The following is a 14,473-nucleotide window of genomic DNA, read 5'->3' as shown; positions in this document are numbered from 1 at the left end:
ATTTACAGCACAGAGGTAAAAAACCAGCATGGGCAACAACAACAATGAAAAGAGTATTGTTACAAAAGAAGTAGTTATATACTGATCACGGATAGATTTGGACTAGAGACTAATAAAAGGAATAAAGTCCCAGCACACACCCAGTAAGAACAAAGAGATGAGTCATTCTAATTCATATTAGGATAGAGCTTACTGTATCAGCAAACAGCTTAGAATTTCCTGGATACCTGTGACAGCAAAGCTCAAGTCTCAGTTTCATGTTCAGAGTAAGACACAGACTGCTCATCAGTAAACACAAAATTCTAAATCCTGGTATTTAGCATAATTTTAAAACAAAAAAAGCACAAATGCATTGGAGTTGATCTTCAGAAACAAAGAGCAAGATCACAGAATCATAGAATGGTCTGGGTTGAAATGGACCTTAAAGATCATGTAGTTCCAACCCTTCTACATGGGCATGGACAGCTCCCACTAGACCAAGTTGCTCCCAGCCCCATCTTATCTGGCCTTGAACACATCCAGGGAGGGGACATCCACAACTTCTCTGGGCAACATGCACCACCACCCTCAAGAAAGAAAGAACTTCTTTCTAAATACAGGCTTGGCGTTACCCAGGCAGAAACTTGCTCTCACTGGAGTTCCAAATAAGACAAGCATAGGCATCTTGGTGGGAAGTTTAACTGCGCCAATGCCATCTCATTAGTTTTCCTGTCCCTGTGAATAGTGTTGGGCAAGATCTAACAAACATTCTTCCTGACAACAAAAACTGAAAGGCTACCAGGGACTCTAAATAGATCCAGAAAATCTGTACTGAATACAAAGATGGAAAATATAACAGAATCACAGAATTGCTGGAGTTGGAAGGGACCTCTAGAGATCATCTACTCCAACTCTCCCACTGAAGTAGGATAACCTAAAGCACTTTACATGGGACTGCATCCAGGTGGGTTTTGAATACCTCCAGAGATGGAGACTCCACAGCCTCTCTGGGCAGCCTGTTCCAGTGCTCTGTCACCCTCACTGTAAAGAAGTTTTCCCTCATATTTAAATGGAACTTTCTATGTTCCAACTTGTGCTCATTGCCCCTCGTTCTGACACCGTGAACTACTGAGAAGAGCCTGTCTCCATCTTCCTTGCACCCACCCTTTACATACTTATATACATTGAAAAGGTATCCCCTCAGCCTTCTCATCTCCAGGCTAAGGAGTCTCAGCCCCTTCAGCCCTTCCTCCTAAGAAAGCTTCTCCAATCCCCCTGTCATCTTTGTCACCCTCCTCTGGACTCTCTCCAGTAGTTTCCTGTCTCTCTTGAGCTGTGGAGCAAAGAACTGGATGCAGTATTCCAGCTGTGGCCTCACTAGGACAGAGAAGAGGGGGAGAATCGCCTCCCTCAACCTACTGGCCACACTCTTCTTTATGCAACCTAGGATTCCTTCTTGGCAGAAAGGGCACACAGAGAAATAACAGAGAAATGCATTTCACAGCTAGTTCAGGAATTTGAAATTAAACCCAGTGATATCAAGACTGCTTTGCAAAAGCAAAGCCAGCAAAGAAAGGTGTTGGCTTCTTGAAGACATCCACTGTGCAGGATGGATCCTGTAAAGACTGTCTGTTCACTGGTCTTAGCAAAGTTTTCTTCCACACCTCAGAAGTATGTGATAGACTTCTGCTGAGAGAAGGTGGGATTTTCAAAAAACCTGCTATTCCGTAGGACCAGGGTAGGACTGGAGTACTTCAGGATTTTGATCCCTGGTAATTTGCTGAAAAAGGCTGCCCCTTAAAAAAAAGCTCTTATCTTAGTCTCTACAGACATACTTACTTTTAAGCTGAAAAAACCCCTTGCTAACAAACCAACAGATGAGTAGCACAGAGCTAGATGTTGTGATTGCACAGGAAACAGAGTGCCAGGCCAGTTTGCACACAGACCCTTGGAGACTTTCTTTTCCAATCAATTTTAGCATCTACTGTAAGAATTTCAAACTATATTATCAACGCTTCAACTGAAAGAGTATTTTTCTGGATCTCTCTATGCTGCATATGAAAGAGGACTCAAAATGAAGGAAGCCAGTTTTCTTCTGTCTTCCTCCAGGACTTGCTTGTAATAATTACAACTGTACTCCTGGTGTGTTTTCAAAAAAGGGGAGTGTGAGGAAGGTAGGCAGGAGGAGACATGGAGAGAGAGACAGAGCAGTGGGGAGAACAGAGGTTTGCAAATCAGACTGTCTTTTCCAGCTCCAAAAGTCTGAAATTGATGATGGGAAACTGGAAATAGTAAGGGAGATAGGGCATTTTCCACATGGCTTGTAGAAGAATTTTCTGCCAGCACTGAATAAAAGCTCATAAGGCTAAGTCAAAACAACTATACCTAAAAATAAAATAAAATAATCAGTTAAAAAAAAGGAAAAAACAAATGGATCAATCATTAAGCCAAGATAGTTCTAAGATCTTGGCCTGAGAACAGGAAAATAATATTTTCTCCTCAGATTTTTTTCCTTTAACTCAGGAGTTGTTGCTTTCTTTGACTTAAGTTAGATTTTGGCTTTTGTCTACACAGACTTTTATTATTTTGAATTTTTCATTAACAGCCAACAGCAAAATGGTTTTGCCTATGTACCGACATCTTGGGAAGATAAGTAGAAACTTCAGTAGTGTGTATTAGGAAAAAAAATACAGAATATTTGAAGTGCTTGTTTGTACTGCTAACTACCAAACCTGGTGCTTGAAATTGTGAATTTTGCATAATTTAAGCCATTTAATATAAGCCTCTTTTTTCATAACAGTCAACCAGAAAATTGTAGCAAAGGCAGTTCACTAAGAAAGACTAGCAAACATTGAATTAAAATTCCAGGGATCACATATATATCCATATACAGCATATCAAGTATAACTCACATACTACTGACACAGAAAACACCATCACTGATCGCAATTCCAGTCAAGTCTCTAGGAAGGAAAACATTTAGGCACAAAAAACCCATTTATAATCAGTTTGCCAAACTCTTTTCAAAAAAATTCTGAAGCTGACTGTACATAAAAAGAAACAGGAAAAGATGTTGCCAGACTTACTTACCTCAAGTTCAGACCTTATGTTCAAAAAGGTACTTATTTTAATTATATATTTAAGTAATATTTCAGTGAGAAATTCCAGGACGCTGTTTTGCAGCAAGTAGCAAAGAATACATTTTCAGAAATATTAAATTCCATGACTTGGCTAACTGCATCTGCAATACCCTAACATGCAGCTAACAAGCTGTAACCTTGCAAACCTTGATTAATTGATTTAAAAATGCCTTCTTTGCTCAGAAATATATTTCCAAGTATAAATACAGGATATATTAAAGCCTATTACCATTGATTAATTAAAAAAATTCTTTTGTTTGCTTCTTTCAATACAATTTCCCATTAAACATACCTATTTTTATTGACTTTTGAAAACTGTTCAACTGTTAAATATGAAAACAACAAAAACGTCATTTTTCCTGTAAAGATAACAACAAAAACGTCATTTTTCCTGTAAAGATAACAACAAATGCTAGGATGACAATTTAGGTCACAGGCACGAAAAATCATATTTATTCCATCCTTCATTTATTTTCCATGAGTGAAAAAATGCAGCATTCATCTCACAGAGTCAGTATAAAGAAATGGTGTGTGACAAAGACAAAGCTTAAATTACTCCACATTAAACCTTTAGCAAAAGCCTATGTAGACTTCTGCTGACCCATTAGATTTCATTCTAATTAAAAAATTCAAGTTAGGCTTAGAACTCTTCCATGTTTAGGCAATTTAGCCTCTCCAACTAAATGTTTATGTGACTAATAATATTGGCATTTTGTTACTTCAGTGGAGACTGGTAGTTCTCTGACCCATGCTAACTACAGAAGTGTAAATTTTAAAGTTCTCTCCTATACAAAAACTGGTAATAATACCCTAGGAGTCAAAATACAGAGCATTTACATAAATTCGAAAAGCTTAACATCTTGTGGAACCGAATGGTATGAAAATATTCTGTTGGAAAAAAAAATAACTAATGAAAGATACTGCTTTGTAAGTAGAACAACAATTTTTTTGAGAAGTTTCAGACTTAAAAGTAATTAAATAATTAATTACTTACTTAGCTCTGATCACAACACAATCCCTTTGGGAGAGTTCTTCCTGTTTTACAGCTACCTGTGATGACAAGTTATTGCATACACAGCTCAACTCCTTCATTTGTTCTCTTGCCTCTGCCAAATCAGTTTGCAAATGCTGCAAAGAAAGCATTTGAAAAGTATTAAAGATAATGCATAAAAAAGAGTTAAAGTCTACTATGTGTGCTATGTATATACACACATGGATATGCACATACACACGTGTGTATTTACACTGGTCTAAATAAATATATACAGGTATGTGTACAAAAAACGTGAAACACCGGGGGAAAAAAAAGTATATTCACATTTTTAGATGGCCACTCATTCTTTCCAGAAGGAAGTTTTCCTTCAGTCATTTACTGCATGTGAAGGAGAATCTTAAATCAAATCTTTGTAATGACATAGTGCACTACCAAATTGATTAAACCTTGTTTGCTATGTAGAGATCGCACTGGAAAAAAATCTCCTCCTAATTAAGTTCTCTAAAAAATTGAATGATTTTGCAAGCATAAACTAAGAACCATGAACACAGATGAATCTTTGATACTGCTTCATAAATTTTGTGCTTCTAATTCAGTGCAAGAATAATTTGCTCAGACAAAGAAATAGAGTGCAGGCAAACTTGTGGAAAATGCTTGTTGACAACAATGTAAAGAAGAAACAGTTTGTCTATTACACTAACCCTTACTGTAGACATTAGTCAGCAAAGTGTGAAAGTCTAACTGGGCAATATAGCAGCAAGACAAGTTATTTAAGCAAGATTTAATATCTATATAGTGACCTTACTAGTGTTCTCTGCAGGTCTAGCAGTTTGGAAGAGAGTGTTTCAGTCCTTAGGAAGCATTACACAACTATTCTTCCAGAGTGTTTTGAAGCAAAAATTGAAAGAGAAATATTGGACCAATACCTAGAGCAGAATTTCAGAAGCCTTAGATCTGCTTTGGTATTATACTACTTGGGGATGCCACCACTTGTTCTTAGTAAAGAAAATACTCCAGTATTTATCAATAATTTAAAATAAATATCTTCTAGTACAATAGCATCTCTAGTCTCCTGCTAACAGTTAATTACATTATCTTCCATTTACATACAGATTTGGCTAAAGAAATAAAGAAATACACATTTTTCTCTTTCAGCAAAGAGAAATTATTTCCTCAAATACTGAAGGTTATCAAGACATTTTACAACTGAAAAACAAGTAAGTGTTTCTCTTTAAAACAGCATTAAAATATCATATATGTATTTGGACCTATCGTGTACTACAATAAAACTCTTTTAATTTGGACAAGAGCTATCATGTCCTGTTAGTAACAGTAACATTAATGTGAGGAAATAGCAAAATTCATGAGTGAATGACGAAGGAAAACTACTTGTTTCATTATAAATCTCAGACTCCTTGCCTGGTGTACCTGACTAGTAAGTCATCATTCTATCTCAAAAGCTAGGCAGCAAAACTTATTTTTTCTCAGATAACAAAATATTTCAGCATGATAGGACAGGAAGACAAATAATCTTAGGGTTTTTCCTTAATGTTTTGAGGGGTTTTTTCCGCAGATGCTAAAAGTTATCATGTATGTAAAAAAAATAGATATAATAGCTCACATTTTCTGTGAATAAATTCTACTTGCCTGTATTTTACACTGCACTATAGACTTGCAGAGGTTCTTCACGGTAGAGGTTTAAAAAAATAGTTAACAAATTATGTTGTCATAAATACAACTTTAGAAGTTTTACAACAAAACTAAAAATAGGGAAACTTTCTTTCAGTACTTTACCCCATTTGTGACATTCATGCCTTCAGATTTTTATTTTAACAAATGCATCTACTTGATTTCATCTACAATTAAAATCTGCCAATTTGACATACATGCCATTATTGAGATGCAAAGCCTTTTGCGACTGTCTGAGTTTGGGAAAATATACATTCTTACCATTATTAAACAATAACTTAAGTAATGTCTACGGAAAGAACAACAAAATAACTCAAATGCCTAATTAATTCTTATTTAATGTCTTATGGAGACACATTCATGCGTAAGTTGGCTGATTGACAGCTTTTCCACTTGTGCAGTTACAGGGAGCTGATATAAGCTCTGGGAAGCACAGAAGAGAAATCCTCAAGAAGTACTTTGAAGAAGACAGCAAAACCCTATGTTAGTTTTTTGTACACTGTACACTATTTATATGAATGTATATACAGGAAAGACAAAAAAACACAATTGCCACCCCTTTAGCCATGTTATCATGTCTCCTCCTGTTCATCTTTCTCGCTCAGATTTTGGCTAACATGACAAATCTTTAAAGAAATATTATTTAAATGGACAAACTAGCCATAGATTCTTTTTCTCTCAAATTGAACAGGTTTAATTTTATAGCCCAATTCAGCTTATAGCAGGTCTGGAAATAACCAGTCTTTGAAAATGATGAGTGATGCTTTTCAGCACAGACTGAAACCACAGACTGGTTTAAAGACTGGGAAAAAAATGGGCTAGGAACACTTAGCTCAGTCTCTGAACAGAGGGCCACTTTTCCAAAATAATCTGTTATTTAGATCTAGCATTTGTATCATCTAATACACATTTTAAAAGCAATTTTTTAGGTTGCTCACATTGATAAGGGTTCATTTCATCCTTCCATAAATGCAGAATAACTTGAATATTGTCTGCATACAGCATCACTTCCAATATTGTTATATATAGTGTTTATTACTGAAAAACATGCACAAAAAGAGATGCTGGTTTGACTCCAAAACTCAAGTCTGAGAGGTAGGACTGACTTTCAGAAGGGGATATCACTTCTGAACTCAGATTATTTTTATCTATAAACATTTTTACAAATATCATTATTATTTAATTTTCTCATACATTAAAAGCATTTCAGGGACATGTTATATTGGGATGTATATAACAGAACATCATCTGCAGCTCAATATTGTGTAGTATGAAAATGTATTTTGCCTCTGTGACTAAGGAAATTATTTTCTCTATTTTTTACAAGCAGCCTGTTACGAGCCAATCTGGCATCCAAGAGATGCTCAAATATCAAGTGATAGAAACGGAATGTCAGGAACAGAGCAAGGAACTAATTCAAACTGACACAAACTTTCAAGAAAATATTTACAGGAAAACTATATGTAAAAACATTGATGAACTACAAAAATAACTTTGTGTGGTTTTACAAATTATTATTTCACAAAATATTGATTAGAAATTATAAGACAGCATAGTACTACTTCCTAGAGATCAAACACAAGATTTCACTCTTGCAGACAGCATTTTAAACATGTTTCTCAATATTTGCAATAGTTTTTTGTAAGATAAACAATGCTGTCTGTTAGCAAAGATGAATAGGCACTTGTCTAATATCACAGGAGGGAAAAGAAAAGAAAAAAAGAAATAAAAATAAAACAAAAAAGGCAAGAAGCTGGAGTATCAGACCCATGGACACACGCAGGCTGGCAGGGTCCTCTGGGGTGGTCTCCTATCACAACTCCTGTCTAAAGTAGGTTTGGCCATGGAGTCTGAAAAGACTCTTCATGGTTTTATGAAGTCAGGGACTGAAATCTTCAAAGGATAGAGAGGGTCCAATGAATCCGTATGGGTCCCAGCTCCACTCCTGAGCTGTCCTCCTGAGAAAAACACTTACCCTTCTTTCCAGCCTCAGTTTTTCCCATTTCAGCTTGTGCTGCTGCCTCTCACTCTTCTGCCACACAAAGCTGTGAAGAGCCTGGCTGTGTCATTTCCATTCCCATCTGTTGGTGTTGGAGATGCTGTTGAATGGCCCCAGCCCCAGAGACATCTTTTATACTGGCTTGATCAGCCTGTCCCACAGCTTTTCTTTGCAAGGAGAGGTCATCAGCCCCACTGCCTCACCTTCAGCCAGTTTACTGATGTCTGTCTAGTATTGCACGCAAAAATGGTGCAGTATCTAGACTACTGAGCAGAGGAGGTAAATTTCTCCCCTGGTTATTGGGGCCGAGACCTCTCTAGGTGCTGCTGGCCCTCATTGCTTTCTAGGTGCACAGGGCTGGCCTCAGTGCAGCTTGCTGCCCACCAGTGCCCAAGGCTGTCCCGCAGCACTGATCCTGAGCCCCTGTATGGTCACAGGTGTCTGCCAGTACAAGACTCATAACTTGTCCTGGTTAAGGCTCCTGCTGGTCCATTTTTGTCAAGGCTGGATGGCAGCAGAGTCCTCATGCAAATCCACTTCCCCCCAGTCTGATGTCAGCTGCAAACCTGACAAGCATGCCCACTGTCCCCTCTTCCAGCTCACAAGCTTTTAAAGAAGAGAGGTCCAGGATAGATACTGCAGCACATCATTTAATACCAGCCTACAGTCAAGAGTACAAATCATTAATCACAGCTCTCTGAACCCGAACATCTAAATAGTTCTTTTGAACATTTTGCTGTCCAGCTGTAACATCCTAACTTGGGTACAATAATACAGCAAGACAGTATAAAAAATATTGCTAAAGTTACGGTCAATTGCATCTAAGTTATCTTCTTGTCTGCAAGACACAGTCATTCTGTCACAAAAGACCACTAGATTGCTCAAGAACAATCTTGTTTCTAGTCACTTTCCCAATTATGAAAATTACCTCCAAACTTTCTTTATGTTATTCCCAGGGACTGAAGTGCGACCAACCAACCTTTTTTCTTATATAATCCTTTTCATCAGAGATCTCCCTTGATCTCTGCTGCTTTTGAAAGATGACAGGCAACAGGCTAACAGTGACATCAGGTAACTCTCTCAGCACCCTTGGATGCAATTCAACTGCTCCAATGAATGTGTACTAGTCAAGTTCTTTCAAGTATCCCCAAAGTCAACCACTCTTGGCACTTCTCCTTTAACTGTCTCCAGGCACAAATACTTCAGGCAACCTTGTTGGAGAAAATTTAGGCAAAGACAACATTCAGAGCCTCGGCTGTATCTACTAACTGCTGTCACTAATTCAGCCTTCCGTTTGACCACCAGGCCTCTCTTTTCCTTGTTCAGCCATTTACTACTGTAAGTAGTGCAAGAAATTCTTCTTATACCTGTCATCACTTGCAAATCTCAACTGCAGGTTGGTTACCACCACCTTTGAGTGCCCACACAATGTTTCTGAGCTCCTTGGTAACTTAAACTTTTTCCACTTTCTGAATACTGCCTTCCACCCAGGCCACCCTACACTGGAGTTTGGTGATTAATTCTGTTAGCCAAGTTGGTCTTAGGATACATCTACTTGCTTTCTTGAGTATCAGGGAGGACCACTGGGGGTGTGGGTAACAATGACCTTCATAAATTTATTCGATGTTATAAGCACTACATTTGAAAACCTGAAAATTTTTTTATTGATTTAGTACACACTAGATTTTCTCCCCCATATATCAACAAACCATTTCATGTCCTAAGAATCCTATAATCCTTTAATCATAACCACTTCAAAGGGCTCAATTTGCAAGAACTTTACTTACGGTGTTAACAGATCTGAATGGAACTCTTTACAAAGAGTTTCCTTCAGTACAACAATCAGAAGTGTCATGAAAACCCTTGAATTGCTAGTGGAGGAAAAATGATGTTTCTAGGCAAGATGTTGATTAGATAGTTGCTACATTGAATATAGGAGAAGGTTATGCACTTTATTAGTATAAAAGAGCACAGTGTTCCAAATGTTCATTAGCCATGTAAATAAAAAGAACCCACTAACTAGACACATACATAAGTAGCCATGAAACACTTTGATAGTGTTTGTGGCTGATTTCTTATAAGAGTTTAAAAATTACTTGCCAGTTTTCACCAGAAAACAAGACAAAATAGTATTTAAATAAAAGTTACAATATTCTTTACCATGTATTCAATTATTTCCTTTTTCATTTCATAATAAACAGTTAAAACAATTTCTTAATATATTGCATGCAATAATAAGGCCTCTTACCGAGTGGAGCCCTCTAGAGGCTAGGACATAATTTATTTGAAACTGCAGTTAATTTTAAAGTTTTAAAGTGTTTCTCCAAAACAAGAAATTTCACATCTACTGCAGCCAAATTACAGGCAAATAAATTACACATTGAGATGAAAATTGTGCATGATAATATTTTAAGCTTTCATTATTTCACATGTATATTTTCTGTCTTAAAATACAGTATATCTTATTTTTAATTATTATATTCAAAGATTACTATTTGAAGTCAGATTCCTGCTTTGCAACATCAATTTTTAAAAAGCTGTGGGTCTTAAGTGAAGGAATGTAAATGAATTCAAGTCCCCACTGGTAGATTTGAATATATAACTTATTATTTAAAGAAAATAACTTGTAGTGCAAATATCTAGAGAGGTTAATTCTGAAATAAGATTCTGGAGTCCATTCCACCCCATACCTTTATTCTGGTATCATAGCCAGATTTTTCTGTTTTCCATTGTGCCTCCTGCTTCCTCAGTTTCTCCAGGTCATTTAGCAGGTCAGCACAGCATGTACTTAATCTCTTATTTTCCTCCTCCAGGCTTTTTATAACCAGTCTGTTTTCCTCTTCCTTCTTTTGTGCACACTCCTCAGTGTCCTGTAGAACAGTACCACAAGGGCCGATAAACAAAAAAAGTGAGAACTAATCAGCAAATATAAACTGTGCAGTTTTACCCTCACAGCAGCTTCTTCTATATTTGATGGCCAAGGTCACCTGTGTACTTTTATTGGCCTCTTTCATGCAGGTGGAAGGGTCATATTTTTTAGCTGGATGACAGCTTTGATGAGTACACATTTGCAAAGAGCCCATTAATTGATCAAGCTGCCTTTGATGCTGTCCCCAGCTATTTTTGAGACCCACACAGACATATCCTCCCAGACCTCAGCTTTATCAATTAATAATGTCAGTCCCATCAGAATCTAATTACAAGAAGCCACATCTTCACACTCCTACTTTCTTTGCTCTTATTTCCATCATTAACTATTTATCTGAAAGTTATAAAGCTTGGATTCTTGGCTTTAAAGCATCTTATTCAGGGTTGGTATGTGAGAAAACAGTAAGGTACAGCAAGGCCTAAGGCAATTTTTTTCTCCAAGCTTGTCACTTTCTATGCCACAAAGGCTGACACTGCTTAAAGAACTACTTCAAAGCTGCAGTCTTATGAAACTATGTACAAGTCAATATACCTTAAGTTCTTGCCTTTTATCTTTAAATTTCTGGTTCAAGTTACAATTCAGTAAGAAAGAATTCACATTCTTCAAACAGGCATTTTCCTCATCCACAGCATTTTTTCTCTGTGTTAACTTGTTTAGTTCCTGCTGCTGTCCTGTGAGCCTCTATTTAAATTAAAAAAAAAAAAATCTGTTACAGAAAAATAGCAATTGTAAAAGAACATGCCTGTACTGGATATGAGACTAGTGCATTCTAGACCTATTAATATGTACACAATTTTATAGCATTATTTCAATTTCATTAGTATTTTAATTCAAAACTGCATGAATACATGACAAAGTAAACAAGGAATTGAACACCTTGCTGCTACTAAACAAAAGAGCCCATAAATGCAGAACTGAATGGAAATTATTCGGTCAAGCTTAGACAAAGACACAAGTTATATTTGTGTTTAAGGATTAATACATTAGAATACTGTCCAACTTTCACAATTAGCATACCAAAAATCAAGCAATATGGTAATGTTCAAAATTCTCCAGAATTCATTAAGATATTAATGAACTATTAAAGAACTATTAAATTATGAAACTGAAAAGATTATGATACAAAATAGTAGTAAAAAAAATTAGTTAGCTGAACTTGTAGCTCAAGGAAAAGACTACAACACTTTTCAACTTAAAACGGTTTAATGTACACACATATGGCAAAATATCACTATCTCAAAGAAAAAAAAAAATTATGTACTAGTAACTTGTGTTTTATTCTTATAATGTTGGTTTTAAAACATTCTCACTCTTAAATGCATATCCTGCATTTTTCTTCAGGAATCTGCTTTAGTTCCATGTAGTTTTGTCCTTTCCTAAATCATGCGTCTAAAACTTTCTAGCAGTAATGCTGTACCTGCATTATGAAATACATGATATTTTTATCTTCAGACAAAAAAGCAACTGCTTTGCCTTTACTATACATGCTAAATGAAAGATGTTCAGGAACAAAAAAAATTATTAACAAAAGAATATAACTTCAGATTATTCTACAATACTCCTGATAACATACATAAGGGTTTTCAACCACCAGATTGCTAAATTTGTTTCACACGCAAGACAGATGAAACAGTGAAAATGTGTTGAGAAAAAACATGTAAAAGAAGACATTTGAAGTAATATTCAACAACCATTGATTTTAAACCTAAACCTAAACCTCCCTTTAAATCTAGGGCAAAAGTACGTAACTATGTCACCACTGAACTCAAATTAACTCTCTCACAAGAACCACCACAGGAATTATAGGTAGCAGTCCCACACACAGAGCCAGCTGTGCATGGTAAGCGGGTTTCCTTTGCGTGCTGAACAGTGTCACTTTGCCAGCATCCTGAGCACCCACATTGCTCAAGGAAACTGTTCACAAAGCAATAACCACACAATGATGGGGCAATTTTGAGGGTCTGAGTAGCAGTTTGAGTACCAGCTTCTCATCAAGATATGCATGCTCTTCTCCCTACTCTGCAGTTACTGAGCACAAAGTAAACCTCTGTCCTTTCTGCTGCACTGTGTTGTAACATTTGACAACTACTCTAATAGCCATTAAACTATTTGTTTCAGAATTACTAGAAATAAATCACAAAAAAACCCATTAATTTCACAAATTTTATTATTAGGACAAAGATTGGCAGGTATAATTTACTAATTTGTAATAATCTATTAATATTTTCATTATGCATAATATAGAATTTATTGATAATATTTATTATTATTGACAGTTTATTAATTATTATTTAAACCACCAGCAAGTGAGTATGACAGTAAAGTATGTGAAAAATGTATTTTAAGATGCGCCCTGAAATTAATCTATGTATTTAGCAAATGTACTAGTCATTAAAAAAATGCATTATTTCATTTCTTTGTGTGGATTTTATCTTTCATTCCTTGTTCATTTTATTTCTTACTTTTTAACAGAGTCCTTTGCTATAACATTTTCCAAATTACTCTGTCTGCCTCTTTTCTATTGACATCTTTGCTTTTTCTACACATTGCATTCCCACCTTCCTTACAAATATTTTTATTGTTCTATTTCTTCTCCTACCACCATCTTCAAATCCTTTTTATACATTGCTCCTCCATATTTGGTAAATTTATGAACAGTTTTTGCATTTTGTGAACAGAATTCAGTTTATAAACTTTGTGAACAGCTTCTTCTGACCACTACTTCTATCCAGACACTGTTACAAATGGTAACATTTCTTACCGGAAAAAAAGAAAACAAACCCCAAAACCAAACCATTCTACATAGCAGAAAATACATCCAGGCAAGAACAAACCCTGCAATCAGTTCAGAATATAAGAAAGGTAATGCAATCCAGGTAACCTGCATAGCAAATATTGAAAATAAACAACCATAAACAGGTGATATTTAGTAAATAGTGTAAAGAGGCATGAAGGATATTTTTTTCCCATAGAAAAATTTCCCTTTATCCACAAAAAAAAAAATTATTGGTGTTGTATATCATACTCAATAGCAACAACAGTAGAATTCAAAGACTACATGAAATTCTGTACTTTCTAGCAGTGATCTTTAAAATCATGGAATAGAAAGTCAGAGTGAACTGAAGAGAATGGACAAATGAGAACTAAAATAGAGAGAAAAGTCAAAGAAAATACAAAGACCTCATATTATTATATCTTGGATTTTTGCCTCAGATGTCATTAATTCCAACCAACAAAGCAGACAGAAAATGAAGAACTAGCTTGCATTTAAGACAGTGTTTAAATGGTAATTTAATCCTCAACCTACAGAGTATTTGTTTGTTTTTTATAATATAACTAACTTCCCTACAGAGACTCATTTTGCAGCACAGACACCATACAGTCATAATCATTCTTCCATTTACTCCAAAGAAAAACTAAAATAAACTTCTGATTCAGAAATTTATATGATTTTTTTGTCAGAGACATAAGCCAGTTCATAAAACACCTCAGCCTAGTTTGTTATCAGAAGACGTTAAGGAAGGGATAATGAAACTAAGAAACCTCTTAACTAAGGACTCCATTCTTTCACGTTTTGAACCTACCAAAGGCCAGGCTAAATTTTCGTTATTCAAAAAGCAAAATATTTGCTTTTCAGAAATATTATTACAGTTACCCCGCCTGGACGCATTCCTGTGTGATGTGCTCTAGGTGACCCTGCTCTGGCAGGAGATTTGGACTAGATGATCTTTCGAGGTCCCTTC

General features: G+C 36.0%; 1 protein-coding gene across 5 annotated transcripts in view; it reads right to left on the bottom strand.

Annotated features, from left to right (window-relative positions):
- CNTLN (centlein) overlaps positions 1 to 14,473 on the bottom strand; it is a 195,481-nt gene that overhangs the window by 134,402 nt on the left and 46,606 nt on the right. For all 5 annotated transcript variants that reach the window (XM_051643115.1, XM_051643120.1, XM_051643116.1 and 2 more), the window contains exons 4-6: positions 11,262 to 11,411; positions 10,492 to 10,671; positions 4,114 to 4,247 (exon numbers count right to left, since the gene is read on the bottom strand). In XM_051643115.1, coding sequence (XP_051499075.1) covers positions 4,114 to 4,247; positions 10,492 to 10,671; positions 11,262 to 11,411 — 464 coding nt within the window. The remainder of the gene's footprint in view (positions 1 to 4,113; positions 4,248 to 10,491; positions 10,672 to 11,261; positions 11,412 to 14,473) is intronic.

The sequence above is a fragment of the Apus apus genome, chromosome Z (genome assembly GCF_020740795.1).
Source record: "Apus apus isolate bApuApu2 chromosome Z, bApuApu2.pri.cur, whole genome shotgun sequence".
NCBI classification, from domain to species: Eukaryota; Metazoa; Chordata; class Aves; order Apodiformes; family Apodidae; genus Apus; species Apus apus.
Note: the sequence above shows the minus strand (reverse complement) of the source record. Positions and strands in the feature narration are given on the sequence as shown.